At 39.0% G+C, this 12,933-nt stretch overlaps 5 protein-coding genes across 5 annotated transcripts; 2 read left to right on the forward strand and 3 right to left on the reverse strand.

Moving 5' to 3' along the window:
• Positions 1 to 1,394: 1,394 nt before the first annotated feature.
• On the reverse strand, positions 1,395 to 2,339 carry LOC108036952. The gene has a single exon (XM_017113363.2). The coding sequence runs from the start codon at positions 2,337 to 2,339 to the stop codon at positions 1,395 to 1,397; it is 945 nt and encodes a 314-aa protein (XP_016968852.2).
• Positions 2,340 to 4,276: 1,937 nt separating this feature from the next.
• On the reverse strand, positions 4,277 to 4,614 carry LOC108036950. The gene is made up of 2 exons (XM_017113362.1): positions 4,597 to 4,614; positions 4,277 to 4,525 (listed from the first exon to the last, which is right to left on the reverse strand). Exons 1-2 carry the CDS (start codon positions 4,612 to 4,614, stop codon positions 4,277 to 4,279), a joined length of 267 nt encoding a protein of 88 aa, XP_016968851.1.
• Positions 4,615 to 6,608: 1,994 nt separating this feature from the next.
• On the reverse strand, positions 6,609 to 6,927 carry LOC108052960. The gene is made up of 2 exons (XM_017135520.2): positions 6,919 to 6,927; positions 6,609 to 6,851 (listed from the first exon to the last, which is right to left on the reverse strand). Exons 1-2 carry the CDS (start codon positions 6,925 to 6,927, stop codon positions 6,609 to 6,611), a joined length of 252 nt encoding a protein of 83 aa, XP_016991009.2.
• A 3,941-nt stretch (positions 6,928 to 10,868) lies between these two features.
• Positions 10,869 to 11,514, forward strand: LOC108036949 (kininogen-1). Its single transcript, XM_017113361.2, has 2 exons — positions 10,869 to 11,099; positions 11,161 to 11,514. The coding sequence occupies exons 1-2, from the start codon at positions 11,088 to 11,090 to the stop codon at positions 11,383 to 11,385; spliced, it is 237 nt and encodes a 78-aa protein (XP_016968850.2). The 5' UTR covers positions 10,869 to 11,087; the 3' UTR covers positions 11,386 to 11,514.
• Positions 11,515 to 11,628: 114 nt separating this feature from the next.
• On the forward strand, positions 11,629 to 12,410 carry LOC108036948. The gene is made up of 2 exons (XM_017113360.2): positions 11,629 to 11,637; positions 11,967 to 12,410. Exons 1-2 carry the CDS (start codon positions 11,629 to 11,631, stop codon positions 12,408 to 12,410), a joined length of 453 nt encoding a protein of 150 aa, XP_016968849.2.
• The last annotated feature ends 523 nt before the right edge of the window (positions 12,411 to 12,933 follow it).

Consider the following 12,933-nt stretch of genomic DNA (forward strand, 5'->3'; position numbering starts at 1 on the left):
AGCTTGAGGCTTGTTTATTATGGGTTGCTATTATAAAAAAGGGTGTTCAAAGATACAATGACCTCGAAATGATTGCTTGGGCATGGGACCTTTGGCGTCCTCGGTTTGAGGAACCTTAATAATTGAGGTGTCATCAAATTTTAAACGTTTTCGTTTGTCACGCCCGCCAAGTGCAGCGGTGTCGATTAACGTCACACGGATATGCGCCAGTATGTCAAAACTATAAGGTCGAGTCCTTCGGAAACTTGATTTTGAGGACTTTGCCTACATCATCGGCAGCACCAAAGTGTCTCTGTTCCCAGGGAACAGAGTGCCGCAGACTGTTACCCAAACAAAAGGAGGCCACGTGGAGGATGTGCTCTCTTTCGCAGGCTCTCTTTCCCCACTCTCTCTCCCTCTCTCATCTTCGGCAAGAGCTTTTGTCTACGTTAACGGTGTCCTTAAGCTTTCGCTAAACCGTTACGAATCGAATCTCCTTGGCCAGTGAAATTCGGTTCATTCCCTTTGTTCTCCCTTCACCTTGAATGCAATTAAAATCGGTTTTTTTTATAGTCATGTATATTTTATTTTATTGACAGCTAGACTTAAGTGGTAGATTATCTCTGTTCAGTTAGGATCTAAAAATATATAGGCTCTAAACATTTTCGCTAAGTTTTTCATTATCATCTACTATACCATTTACATTTCATCATGATATTTAATTATTCAGAATAATTGGTTTGTTTTAAAAAAATTTCGTTTTATTGGAATGTGAATTATTGTAAAATGTTCCTCTATTAGTGTGTTCTTAAAGAATTTATAGGTTTTCTCTTTTTCTTTGTATAAATTCGTCAAATTTGGTTTTGGTTTGAATAGTCATTGAAATCAGTGCAAAGTATAATATAAACTAGTTCAAAAGTGCAAAAATGGGTTTATCATTTAAAGTATACTTTTACGGTTCAACTTAAGGACTCCAAAATTGTATTTTTAAGAGCTACTTTCGAAAGATATGTGAGGGCTTCTAAATAACATTTTGTTTTACGTTAAGCTAATTTAATTAAGTTTCGTTTGTATACTGAAAGTCCCTAAATTAGCCCAAGACAATTAGATCATCTAAGGTGTATATCGTAGCACATTGATAGGTTTTTTTTTGATTTTCGGGGCTTGGTTTTAGGTACACATATTGGGCCCAGTTCGCAGGGTGTTTGCGAACTCAGCTTTGACACATTTATAAAATATGTTTGCTGCTCATTTTGTTGTAAACCCCCATGTTTCGCTTTTCTCTACTCAAATCTCGGTTTTTTCAGGCACTACTCGTACATCACTAGAAATTCCTAAGTATATTGTTCAAGACCCCCAACCAGCTTGCAGCTTTCTCGTATTACTCCCTTATTTTTTTGGTTTTTCTTTTTTGCTTAGTACATATGCTGCAGGGTGTAGGGATAGCAGACCGCATAACTGGGTACTCGGGAATAAAGCCCCGACATGCCCTTCATGTAGACGTACTGGACTGGCGGCCGCAGGATGCTCTGCTGCTTCTTGTCCTTCTTGGCAGCCGGAGCACCGGACGACTTGGAGCTGGATGCGGAGTGGCTGCTACTGCTGCTGCTGTTCGAGTTGTTCGGCGACAGGGATTTCTTGGGCTGCCGCAGGGGAGTGCTGCTGCAGGACAAGGAGCGCATCGAGGCATTGCCCGTGGGACTGGAGAAGTGCTGCAGCATGCGGCTCACCGAGGAGGAGATGGAAATCCGGCTGAGATGCAGTCTCGGCGACTTGGCTGATGCGGCGGAAGCGGATCTCGGCTTGCTATTCTCATTCTCATCGTTGCCCAGCTCCACTTCGTCCTCCGCCTCATTGCTGCTGCCCTCCTCGCTGGTGTCCTCCTCGAAGTGCAGCTGCGGATGCAGTTGCTCCATGGCGCTGCCCGGTCTGTAGACGGCCTCCACATAGATGTGTCCCTGCTGATCGTAGTAATCCAGTCCGGGTGAATATCTGGAGCAGGCCGAGGCGCTCGAAGTCCGGGAAGTGTGTTCCAAGTCCAGCGAAGAACCATTTATGGGACACTCGTGGCTGCCCCGCTCGTAGCTCAAACTGAACGAATCCGTGGAGCTGCTCCTGATATCGTCCTGGCTGCTGTAGACCGTCTCGTTCTGTTGGTTTTGATGGTGGAAATGCCTGCCCAAGTGCCTGCTGAGCAGCTGCAGCAAACTCCGGGAGCGTGATAGTTTCTTGGGCCCATTCCTGGGATGGCGATGCACCTTCTCCTTCTGCTGCTGCTTGCCCAGATCCATTGAGGAACTGGCCGCCGAACTGCCGCTGGAGCTCGACTTGGAGCCATTGTTGGGTGACAGAGTATCCATGGCAAAAGTTTGTGTTTTTATTATTTGTTGGATTTTGTAACTTCACTTTCTGGCACTGGCACAGTATGTTTCAGTTCTCTTTGAGAAGCGAGTTCTGGCTTTCAATTTTTATTTTCCAATTTAACTGGTTTCTGGCTAACGCGAACCGCTGAAGTCTCGATGAAGACTACCAGTGGCAGGCGTTTGGCACCCGCTTTTATACAGCTGCTCAATGTCGTGGCAGCTTCGCATCCTAACCTTCGCCCCCACGAGGACATTTCCACACTGCTTCGGGTTCCCGATCCCAGTTCGCCTGCCATACTGACACACACCCGCCTCGGCAATCAGTGGCCAGTGTGCCGTCGAGAAGGACACACGGCGCTGCCACGAAGGAGTTCTCCCAGTCGGTTTGGGGACGAGAAACCTGTTGCTCGCTCTGGGCTTTTCCACTCAACGTGACTGCTGATGCTTCCCCTTTGGGCCGGGCCAACAAAGCCAGCTAACAACACTTTGGGCGTCGCTGGTTGCACTTTTGAGTTTTTAGCATTGTTGTGCGTGATTGGGAACGTGATCCGTGCACGTCATTCACCCGTGCGACGGGGTTCCTGGTGAACACTATTAGAAAATGGTAGTTAACTAGGGAAGAAGACTGCCTAGGAAAAAGGGCTCGAAAACATAGCAAAAGCCGTCAGAGATTGGCTTTTTAACCAGAATTTACTGGTCGCCTGATAGTTGATTATTATGTATTGTTTATAAACAAAAATGTTTTCAATTTTACTTAGTCTTATTTGTTTTCTACAAATTTATCTTGCTCAAGTTGTTAATAAATTCCTTAAGGATAAATCATGTATTTAATACTTACAATCAAAGAATTTAAATTATTCAAGGATGAATTTTATAGTCTCAACATTTTTCATCAAATTTACTTTTAATTTTGTTTTTTAAACCTTTAAGGATTTAACGTATACAAGAATATTAAAGATTTTCATAGGAGAACTTTCCAATAAATTAAAAGTTATATTTTAAAGTTAGACAAAATAACTTTTTGTAATTTATTAAATGAAAAACAATGGGAAAAAAAGATTTCCTTAATATTTTTTAATATTGGGTTATAGAATTAACTAATCTTCTTTTCCATAACATTATTACTGAGCTATTCTAAATAAATAATATTACAAATAAAAGTACTTACACTTTTTTAAATTTTAACTTTAAAACTCAAGACTCAATATTTTGTAAATTATTCGCTTTTTCGTTCAGTGTGGCCCGCTTGACACCTTCACATGAAAAAGTTAGTCGCACATTTTATTACTTAACTTAAGACAGGTTGTGGCTAGTGCCGTGTCTCAAGCATATCCCCGTGTGTCCAGAGTCACGAGTCACGAGTCGCCAAGAAGGAGTAAGGATGAGATGATGGCCAGATGAGCTCATTTAAGTCCTGCTAGTGGCTAAGCCTTACAGGAAGAATCTTGTAGAGACTCAAGGTGAGTTTGCACGTTTTGCAAACGCATTTCGGTTATGCAGAGCCCCCTGAAGATACAATAGCTATAAATAAAAAAGACACCGCCGAGGAGATTAGCATAATCGGCAAATCGAAAAGGTCGCAGCTTAAAATACTCTGGCTTAAATACGAATAGCCTATAAGCTGTTAATAATTCTGAATATTGCGTTTAAGGCTCTAACATAAATTAAAACTCCCACATTGAGAGCCCTCTGTGAAAACTAATTACAGGGCTTTGTGATAGGAAAACTAAAATCCAGAAATTCAGTCACTGGGTCACCAGAGCCTCCGATATGTCACGTACTCTATTCGAAGTCCACCTCCCACAATATTTACATATATCAACCTGACCTGGACATGAAAATAAGGCTTAACAGTGCGTGCCGAGGAAAATAGTGAAAAGACTTTTGTATGATTTTCGCATTTATTTGCTGTGGCTTTTGGCTTTTACTCGCAATCAAAGCAGAAATGAGGAAAGCGACAGGGCACCGATTCCGACATCGAGGGCACCATAGCGATTGGCATACGGATAGGGGTATCCATAGGGACCCGGTCCGTTGTGGTAGTAGCTGCCTCCCTGATAAGGACCTCCGTAGTAGTAGGGTCCTGGCTGGGGTCCCAAATAGGGCTGATGATAGCCGACACCGAAGGAGACCAGGGGCTTGGAGTTGGCGCAGGTGGTGGCCACCACCAGGAGCACTGCTAACTGCAACGGGAGTAGATGGTCGACCTTGGGTGAGGATTGGAATCTTGAGGAAAGGTAGTAAGGCTGCCTACCCAAAGATAATTGCGCATTTTCTCTACAGCCTGCCAACTACGTCGTCCAGTGTCGTTTTCACTTTGAGCTCCTCTTTGCATTCCCAAAGACCTTTTATATCGCAGGTTGGGGGCCCCAGAACCCAAAGCCTGTTTTAACATTGGGTAAACAACTTGCTGGGGGTCCACTCCCTGCAGCCCGTTCTAAATTCTCTTCATTATTTTGCCAGCAGCATGCCAAAAAAAAGTAGCAAGTTATAAAGACAGCTAAAAATTTTATTTTAAAGATTTTCCAGTTACCAAAAACTAATATTATATTATAATATATATCCTTAAAATCAACCTTTGTGATGGAAAGTTTAAAAGTTAAATCGCCTTTAAAAAACTATGAAGAATAATGACCATAATGTAACGTATTTTTTTATGTGTTTCTTTTTCTGCTGTGCAATGTAAGTTGGTTGTTCGAATAGATTTACCCGCCATGGACTGCGATTTCTTTAGCCATTAATTGGACATTGTAAAACCTTGAACTTCCAGTTGCCGATGCAGATGCTGATTATATTCCACCAGTGCTCCTTGGGCTCACCCTGCAGAAACAGGTTTTCCTGTCTGGAAATCCTGGCGGATGATGGGCACCAGTAAACAGATATCGTTGCCACCTTCCCCCGGCATTCCACCCAATCAGCGGTTTCAGTTGACCACACGAGTACCTTCTAATTAGCTTTGCATAATGAACACGAGCTCAGTCTGGTTTCGTAATCATCCATCATTTCTATTGATCACCAGGGAAATACGCTGTAATTATTTTGAGATTATGCTATATGGCAAGAAGGTATCTTTGTCGGCAATCGGAAATAAAATACTTTTTAAGCGATGGTAATTTATTAACAAACGTAAATTTACGTAAAAACGTAAAGGCAAAATATATATTATAATATAATATAATATATTATAATATAATATAAGCAAAATATCTTTCTTGGTTTTAGGTGTGTCGAAAACGGTGTGCTTTTAAGTTTATTATTGTTTAAAGGATTAGTTTATTTTCAGTATGAATTTAACATGTGGTTAAAATGTCTCTTTGCGAAGTAAAAATTATTAGACATTTTCTGCCATTTTTCTTCAATACAAACGAACATTATGATTATATATTAATTAAATTTGAATTTGTTATATTAAATATATACAATAATTTGTAAAAGAAAACCTGAGAAGATTAAATAAGTCTTTCCGAAACAACAAACATATTATCAAATAATAAGACATCCCTTATGAGTTAACTATTTCTGCTGTAATTAAATGCAAATGTAATTAAATAATTGTTTATTTATAGTGGTCGACAAAAATGATAAGCTTATGTTCCAAGGACATAGAAATGTCGTCAAAGCTGTTTAGGTGTTCATTATCAGCCTACGAAAATGCCTACAGAGTATCAGTCGCCATCGAGCAATCAAATGTTAATTAATGTGGGTGATTCGATTAGGATTTGGTTTCCGTCCCATGGATTTGCGTATGTCCCAATGGTGGGTGCCATGTGACAGCCTCAAGTCACGTTCTGGAGTTCCTTTTAAAATCTGCAACGCACGCAGCAAAGTGCAAAAATTGTGGTAGCAATCTGTGGGGACGTACTTTCACACAGCTTTCCATTCAGTCACATTGCACTACGGCTTCTTTTTGCTCCAGTGACGTACAACACGAGTCGTGATTTGTTGCCAATTTGAGATTTGTGTAAATTTAGACAAGCCTCCCGGAGCATAGGTGAATAACTGAAAGCAAGGACGGGGTTATTCGATATAGCCAGCCATTGTCGGGGCTTTATATCTGAACAATAGGAGGCTGAATGAGTTCAAGAGTTGAGCCAGGTCACTTGGTTATTGGGGGAAGTAGGAAAGTGGTTTTCACAGACAGCTCCATACAATAGGGGTTATCCAGTGTTGAACTGCTTCGATTATGAGTGGTCGAACTTTATTCAAATTTCACTTGTTTACAATGCCCGAAATGTTCCCCTACGAAGGTTTGATGCTCTCCACCATTTAGTAGAGATACTCATAGGTCAGGGGCTTGTATTCGCTGCGATATTGCTGCTGGAATGAATTGGGTGTCTCAACGCTGTGATAAAGATGCGATTCGGCGGCTGCCGGGGCAATCAATCGGGAATAGGCCAAGGGTAGAACAGGCGATGTCCTGGCAAAAGTGCCGGGGTAATACCCATAAGTCGGGGTATAGTAGTACACCTCGTGGCCAAAAGCCAGACCAAGTAAACAGGCGAAGATTAGCTGGTTGTGGATAGAAAAGAATGAAATACACACAAATAGTTGGAAGGGAATGGTTTTGCGATCTCACCAGCTTCATTTCTCTTGTTGCAGTTCACTGGAGATCACCTATCCAACTGAATACCCATTTCTGGCCGATCCCGCCTTTTATAGCTGCCCACTCTCAATCGGACCTTCACTTTGGCTGGTGGCCAAGGTCAAAGGCATTTGGACGGCAGTCGGCAAATGAAAGAAGCCCTTAACTCTTTTTGAATGGGCCAGTTGCAATTGCAATTGCCAGCGGAACTCGTTCCTGCCACTCAGAACCCAGATGCGAATCGGATGGTCGTGAGTCCTCTGACAAGACAGTGAATCCAGCAATGCCGCTTGGGTTCTTACCATGGAGTACTCTAGCCAACTCCTACTATTTCGCACCAAAGCCTTCCCTGCACTCAAAAAAGTCAAAAGCCTTTACCTAAAATTTAGTCTTGTCAATAAATCCTATTCTCAGATTTGGAGTATATTAAAAATGTAAAGTAGCTATATTTTAATTTGATTCTATAATAAAATAAAAATAGTTTGGTGAATCAAACATATTTTTCTTACTAACGCAAAAATATTATAAAGAAATAAAATTAAGAATTCAATTATTAAAAAAGCTGTATAAATACCTGTCATTAAAATTAAGCTAGATTTAACCAAAAATATGCATTTTTTAAAAGGTTGACAGTTTTGTTCTTGCTTTGTTGAGAAAAGAACTCCAAATATGAAATCATTATACAAAATGTTGAACCTTTTCATTAAAATTACACTTCAATTACCCGCTACTAATGAATGTTAAAAAACATAAAAGTTGTTTACTTGCTTTAAATGTAAGTTAAACAAATTAAACTAGTTAAAATGTTCTCATTTGACAGATTAAGGTTTTCTATGGAATTTTATCGAATGTCTCTTATTTGGAAAATTATCCTTTGCTGGTACTTCTTAATGCTGCTCCTTTATTCCTTCCTGTTGTAAATCTTCATACTGCTCCACTTGCCTCGCAGCATCTTTGTCCTGTTGCTGTTGTGTGTATCTTACGCTTCAGTGACTTAAGTTTCGTACCTGGCGCGACTTATCTTTTACAGCGACTTGTTTGCAAAATGACAAAATTAATGGTGCGGTCAGCAGCTGTTCATCGCGTTCTTCGAAGTCCTTCCATTATCCTTGGCGCTTCATTGGATTCCTTAGTATTTCGTCAAAATTCACTTGGTTGCCGGCTTGCTAAGGATTTTCCCATAGAAAAAGGTACACAATGCAATGTCAAATGAATTTGGGGAAAATGCTGCAAATGTCGTTCTTGCCCTTTACAATTGCGAGTGAGAGTGAGACAGTAAATATGGACATTACAAATTGTATCAAATTTATTCAAAATATTTCAAAAAGTTGCATAGGGTATTTATTGTATTTTTTTCCTGAACACATAATTCTTTTAAAAAAATTTAAGAACAACAATTTTGAGCGATACAAAACTTTAATTTAAAAAAATGTTTTTAAGAATCTGAATTTGCTAACTGTAAAACGTATGCTATTACAAATACTATAAAAAGTATTACTTTGAACATCAGCCATTTAGAATTTTTTTTTTGATTCATCTTCTACCCAATTATTATAATTTGTAATCGTTTCTTGTGTTTTTTTTTCCTCTGCAGTCAATTTAAATTCGCATATATAATTTTTTTTGTTAGAGCAGCTCACTTTATTCATAAAGTGGTTTCCTGATTGCAACTCCACGCATTCCTCAGTTGAATTCAGTATATCTGGTGTGCCCGATTCCCATTTAAGGAAAGTTTCTTTTTCTAAATTAGAGGTTTTGATATCCAGAAAATAACTTCTTTGCGAATCCAAGTGTTCCTTTAAAGCGCTCCATTCCTGTTCATTTTTTAGACTAACTAGGTAAGTATCCTCATAGCTGGTACATTTATCCCAAGCTTCTGACCAAGTAAGTCGTTCATCATTTTCAATATGGTACGCCTTTTCACCTATTATCACTCTGAAAAACATTTTCTCCCTCATTTCATCTTGTAGCCGTTTCATCTCGTCATATTTTGAAGAAGAGTCTCTTATCAGGTCTATTAATTTTTTTTTTTCGTTTCTATTCATGCTGCCCAAGTCAGGGCCAAAGTCAAAATTGTTGAGACGCTGTCATAAATTACAGAAAAATAATTTACTCTTTGTGAACATGGAAACGAATAAGCAAATAAGCTCACCTGTCCCTCTGTGAATTTTGTAAGTCCGCCAATCCCGCAAAGGATGAGTACTAGAAGGTACCGCATTTTGTCCGAAACTGTTTTTTCATTTACGACGAGAAGTTTAAGACTATTAAAAAATAGGGAATCTTGAATACAGTTGAAATGTCGGAATAATTAACACTATTTAACACAATTAAATAAGAGAGTGTCAATAGTTTGATTCCGTCAATAAAACTTACAATTTGTAATCATATATATTTACAATGTATTTTTATTGTATTATATTTTTTTTATTGATTTTCAGCTAACCGATTTAATATATGTATCTATAGCTAGTTTCTTACATTTGTAGGATTGTGTTAGCGATAACGCTCGCTTTCGATCGCTTATCAAAATTTCGTCATTAGGGGGAATTTGGAATTTTATTACGTGTACTCAAGTTCATATGGAGCACTGTGATTAAAGATTAATTATAAATAAATAAATTGAGAGCAGTTTTTACTCAGCCCCAGAACCAAATTTTTCTTATATTATATACTAGTTATCAAATAAAAATTTTTTTATTGTTTTAGAAGCAATGTTTCCATAAAAATTACTTGTACGTATCGAATTCCACATTTAACAAATTATTTGATCAGTGATACATTTTATAAGTGAGTGCTTTGTCAATTTGCAGACCCTAAAACACATGTTTTCCAAAAAATATATTTTGGTATACTCTTAACTAATTGAGAGAATGGCCTATAAATGTTCAATAAAATTTGGTCCGCCCTAATGTACATATATGGAATGCGTTGATCTTCTTTACCAACTGAATTCAGATTTGTTTTTCATTTTTATTTTTTTAATTTTTAGATTTTTCAATGGGAGCTTAATAAAATAGATATCCGATTTTAATTTAATTAAAACCGTAATCCAATAGTATTTAAATATTGCCAAATCCCAAAGAACACAACAAAATTAATAATAACAGTTATACTTTAAAATTTTTTTTTTCGATTGTTCCCACGGGAGCTATATGATATAGTGGCCCGATCAGGCTCGTTCCGACTTATATACTGCATGCAATAAAAAGACAACTTTTTGGAAAGTTTCAAGCAGATTGGCTTAAAACTGAGGGACTAGAAAATGTCTCCTTCACAGCGTTTCAAACTTTTCAAACTTTAATTCAAATTGTAATACCCTCTGCAAGGGTATAAAAATAACTCTTTAAATTCCAAAATCACTGCTCGCAATTCGAACATTTCTTAAATATACATCAGAATAAATTAAAGTAGATAACCAGAGAAAGTTGTACCTCTAAATGCCATTGCTCTGAGTGTACTTCCTTCTCCTCAATCTTTGCTAAGTCGCAAATGTTCGCATCTCTTTGCTGTTTGTTTACTTCCTTCGATTTGGTTTGGGTCTCGCTCTTGGCCCAAAATAAACAATTAAGTGCGTCCGGTATTGAGACGCACTTCCGGAATTTTCCCGCCTTCTGTGGGGAGGCTTTCAAGGTCAGTGTGGGTGCTGCGGGAAAAATGAAAAAGTTTTCTTTTGTCTTGGAACCAATGAAAACAAACACCCACGCCGAAATCAATTAAATGAGTTTATTGTTTATTTTTCGTATTATGTATAATTCTAGTGAATGTTTTTGTATTTTTGCGGGTTGTTGATTTGTTTTTCACCGGATAAATTGCGCAGTCTGAGCTGATATTTTATTTTGGACCTCTGCGGTGCGTATTTGCCAATATCACAATCGCATTTGTGTTGCAAGTTTCGGTGGGTGGGCAACTGCAAACCGAAGTCAGTCACTCAAGTGAGCTCTTGAGCTGGGAAATATGAGCACTCCGCGTCCGCTAAGATTTCAAAGAGACTTTTAGGGTCTTGTGTATCGGACCAAGGTCGAGCGATTGCTGGGGCTTCTTGCCTTCTTGCCTTCTGGGCCGCGTTATATAAACCCGCAACGCGTTCAGCCAGCCATCAAACCATCTTTTGGCAGCTTCTCAACGAGTTCAAGCAGTTCTTCAGTAATCAAAACCCTTTCAAAATGTTCAAGCTGGTAAGGATATCCCAGCCTCAAGTTGAAAGGAGTTAATTAAGTGACTAACTTCCACTTCCAGTTCGTTTTCCTCGCCTTCTGCCTGGCTTTGAGCTGTGCCGCTCCTGGCCTGCTCCATTCGTCGCCCATCCTGACCAGCTCGTACCACAGTCTGCCCTCGGTGCGGGTGATCCACCAGCCCATATGGACCACCTCGCACAGCGTTGTGCACCCCATCGGCTACGGTGGATATGGACATGGTCATGGTCATGGTCTTGGTCATGGTCATGGCTATGGCTGGATCTAGGAGAAGGCGTCTCACAAATGGGCGTCCTCGAGCAGCCGGCAGATCACCTGTCGCCCGAAGCTATTCCCTGAAGTTTAGCGTACTCTTTGACGGACATGCCTTGAATAAAGTTCTAAAATTGGTTTCAAATTTATGTGTCATAATTTGCTTAATTGGGGAGTTGGGGGACTCCATCCTAGGGGCTATTTAAGCCTCCGTTGCTATCTTACCGCGCCTTAGTTATCGTTCTGACTTACTTGAGAAATGTTGGCTGTAAGTACACTCAGGAAAAGTCGGGCAAACAAGAAACTATTATCAAAATTTAGAGCCCATTTAAAAGCGAATTTATTATTATGATAGCAGCTAAAATTTATTATCTCATTTGTAATTTTAACAAAATTTTAAGCTGGAAAATTATAATTTTTTTTTGTATTAAGAACAAAGAAAATAATCGAAAAATCTTTGCAAAAGAAATTTAAAGTAAATTGAATAAACAAGTTTTCTTTTCTTTTTACGCGTGTTAAAATATTTATTTATCAAATCTAAAAACTAAGCCAAATATGTTTTTATATTTTACCCTAAATTTTTGTTTCTTTGAACAGATTATTTTCACATGGTTAATTTTAACGAATGCGGAAAGGAGTCAACCGATGTACATCCTCCTACCAACTCAAGTACCCCGAAGTTTGGAGTTAAGCCAAGAACCTCTATTTCAAGAACCAATTGAAACCATTCAATTTATTAAAGATCCCGCCAAAGTATACACACCAAATGATTTTTTCGGTGAAGTCCACAAATTTATTATTGGCGTGCAACAGTTTGTGCAGAATCCACCGACTTCACTGTACAGTGCGTTCAATCAACTGCAGAGTAATGGCAAAAAGAATCACCAGAAACAGAAGCCCGTGAAACACAAGTTGGTTCTTGACCCCTTTGGAAATATTTCATTCACCTTGGGCTGGTCAGCCAACTTGCAGGTGTTCAATAGCATCGGTTTCAGTAAGACTCGGAGTCTGGTCAACTACAATGCATGGACTAAGGGTTAACACACCGATTGGCCAAATCAATACAAAAATGATAGCATACTTCTGGGCGGGGGTCATGACATTATAATTAAAATTAAACTGAATTTTATATAATGCAATACGAAATAAATGCAAGCCCATTGTTCGAATCGGTTTGGTTCTGTTTGTGATTTGCCCCTGATTACGTATACGCCAGGTATCTAATTTTAAACTCCGCACGTTGCATTGTCTAAACGCTGTGTGTTGTATCCGGATGGCAAATGGCAGCACGCCTGACAACATGTGTACGGGCCACGGATAATTATCTCTAATTATTATTAGTTTGTAACCTTTTCTCTTGTCACTCAGTTCACTGAGTTCAATTAGCTTGCGGTTGTGGTGGTTTTTTGTTCAAAACAGCTAAATATATTTACACTGACATTTGGGAATGACTTAAATTTGAATTGGTAGCATTACGCAGGTCAAATATATCATTTACCTTTCATGAGAAATATCATTTTATGACAAAAATGTTATGTATTTACACAAAACAAATGATGTCTGT

This window comes from Drosophila rhopaloa, unplaced genomic scaffold (genome assembly GCF_018152115.1).
Source record: "Drosophila rhopaloa isolate 14029-0021.01 unplaced genomic scaffold, ASM1815211v1 contig_163, whole genome shotgun sequence".
NCBI lineage: Eukaryota > Metazoa > Arthropoda > Insecta > Diptera > Drosophilidae > Drosophila > Drosophila rhopaloa.

What these genes read in the sequence shown, in the direction of transcription:
- LOC108036952 (XM_017113363.2), bottom strand. Translation starts at nt 2,339, where the DNA reads ATGGATACTCTGTCACCCAACAATGGCTCCAAGTCGAGCTCCAGCGGC.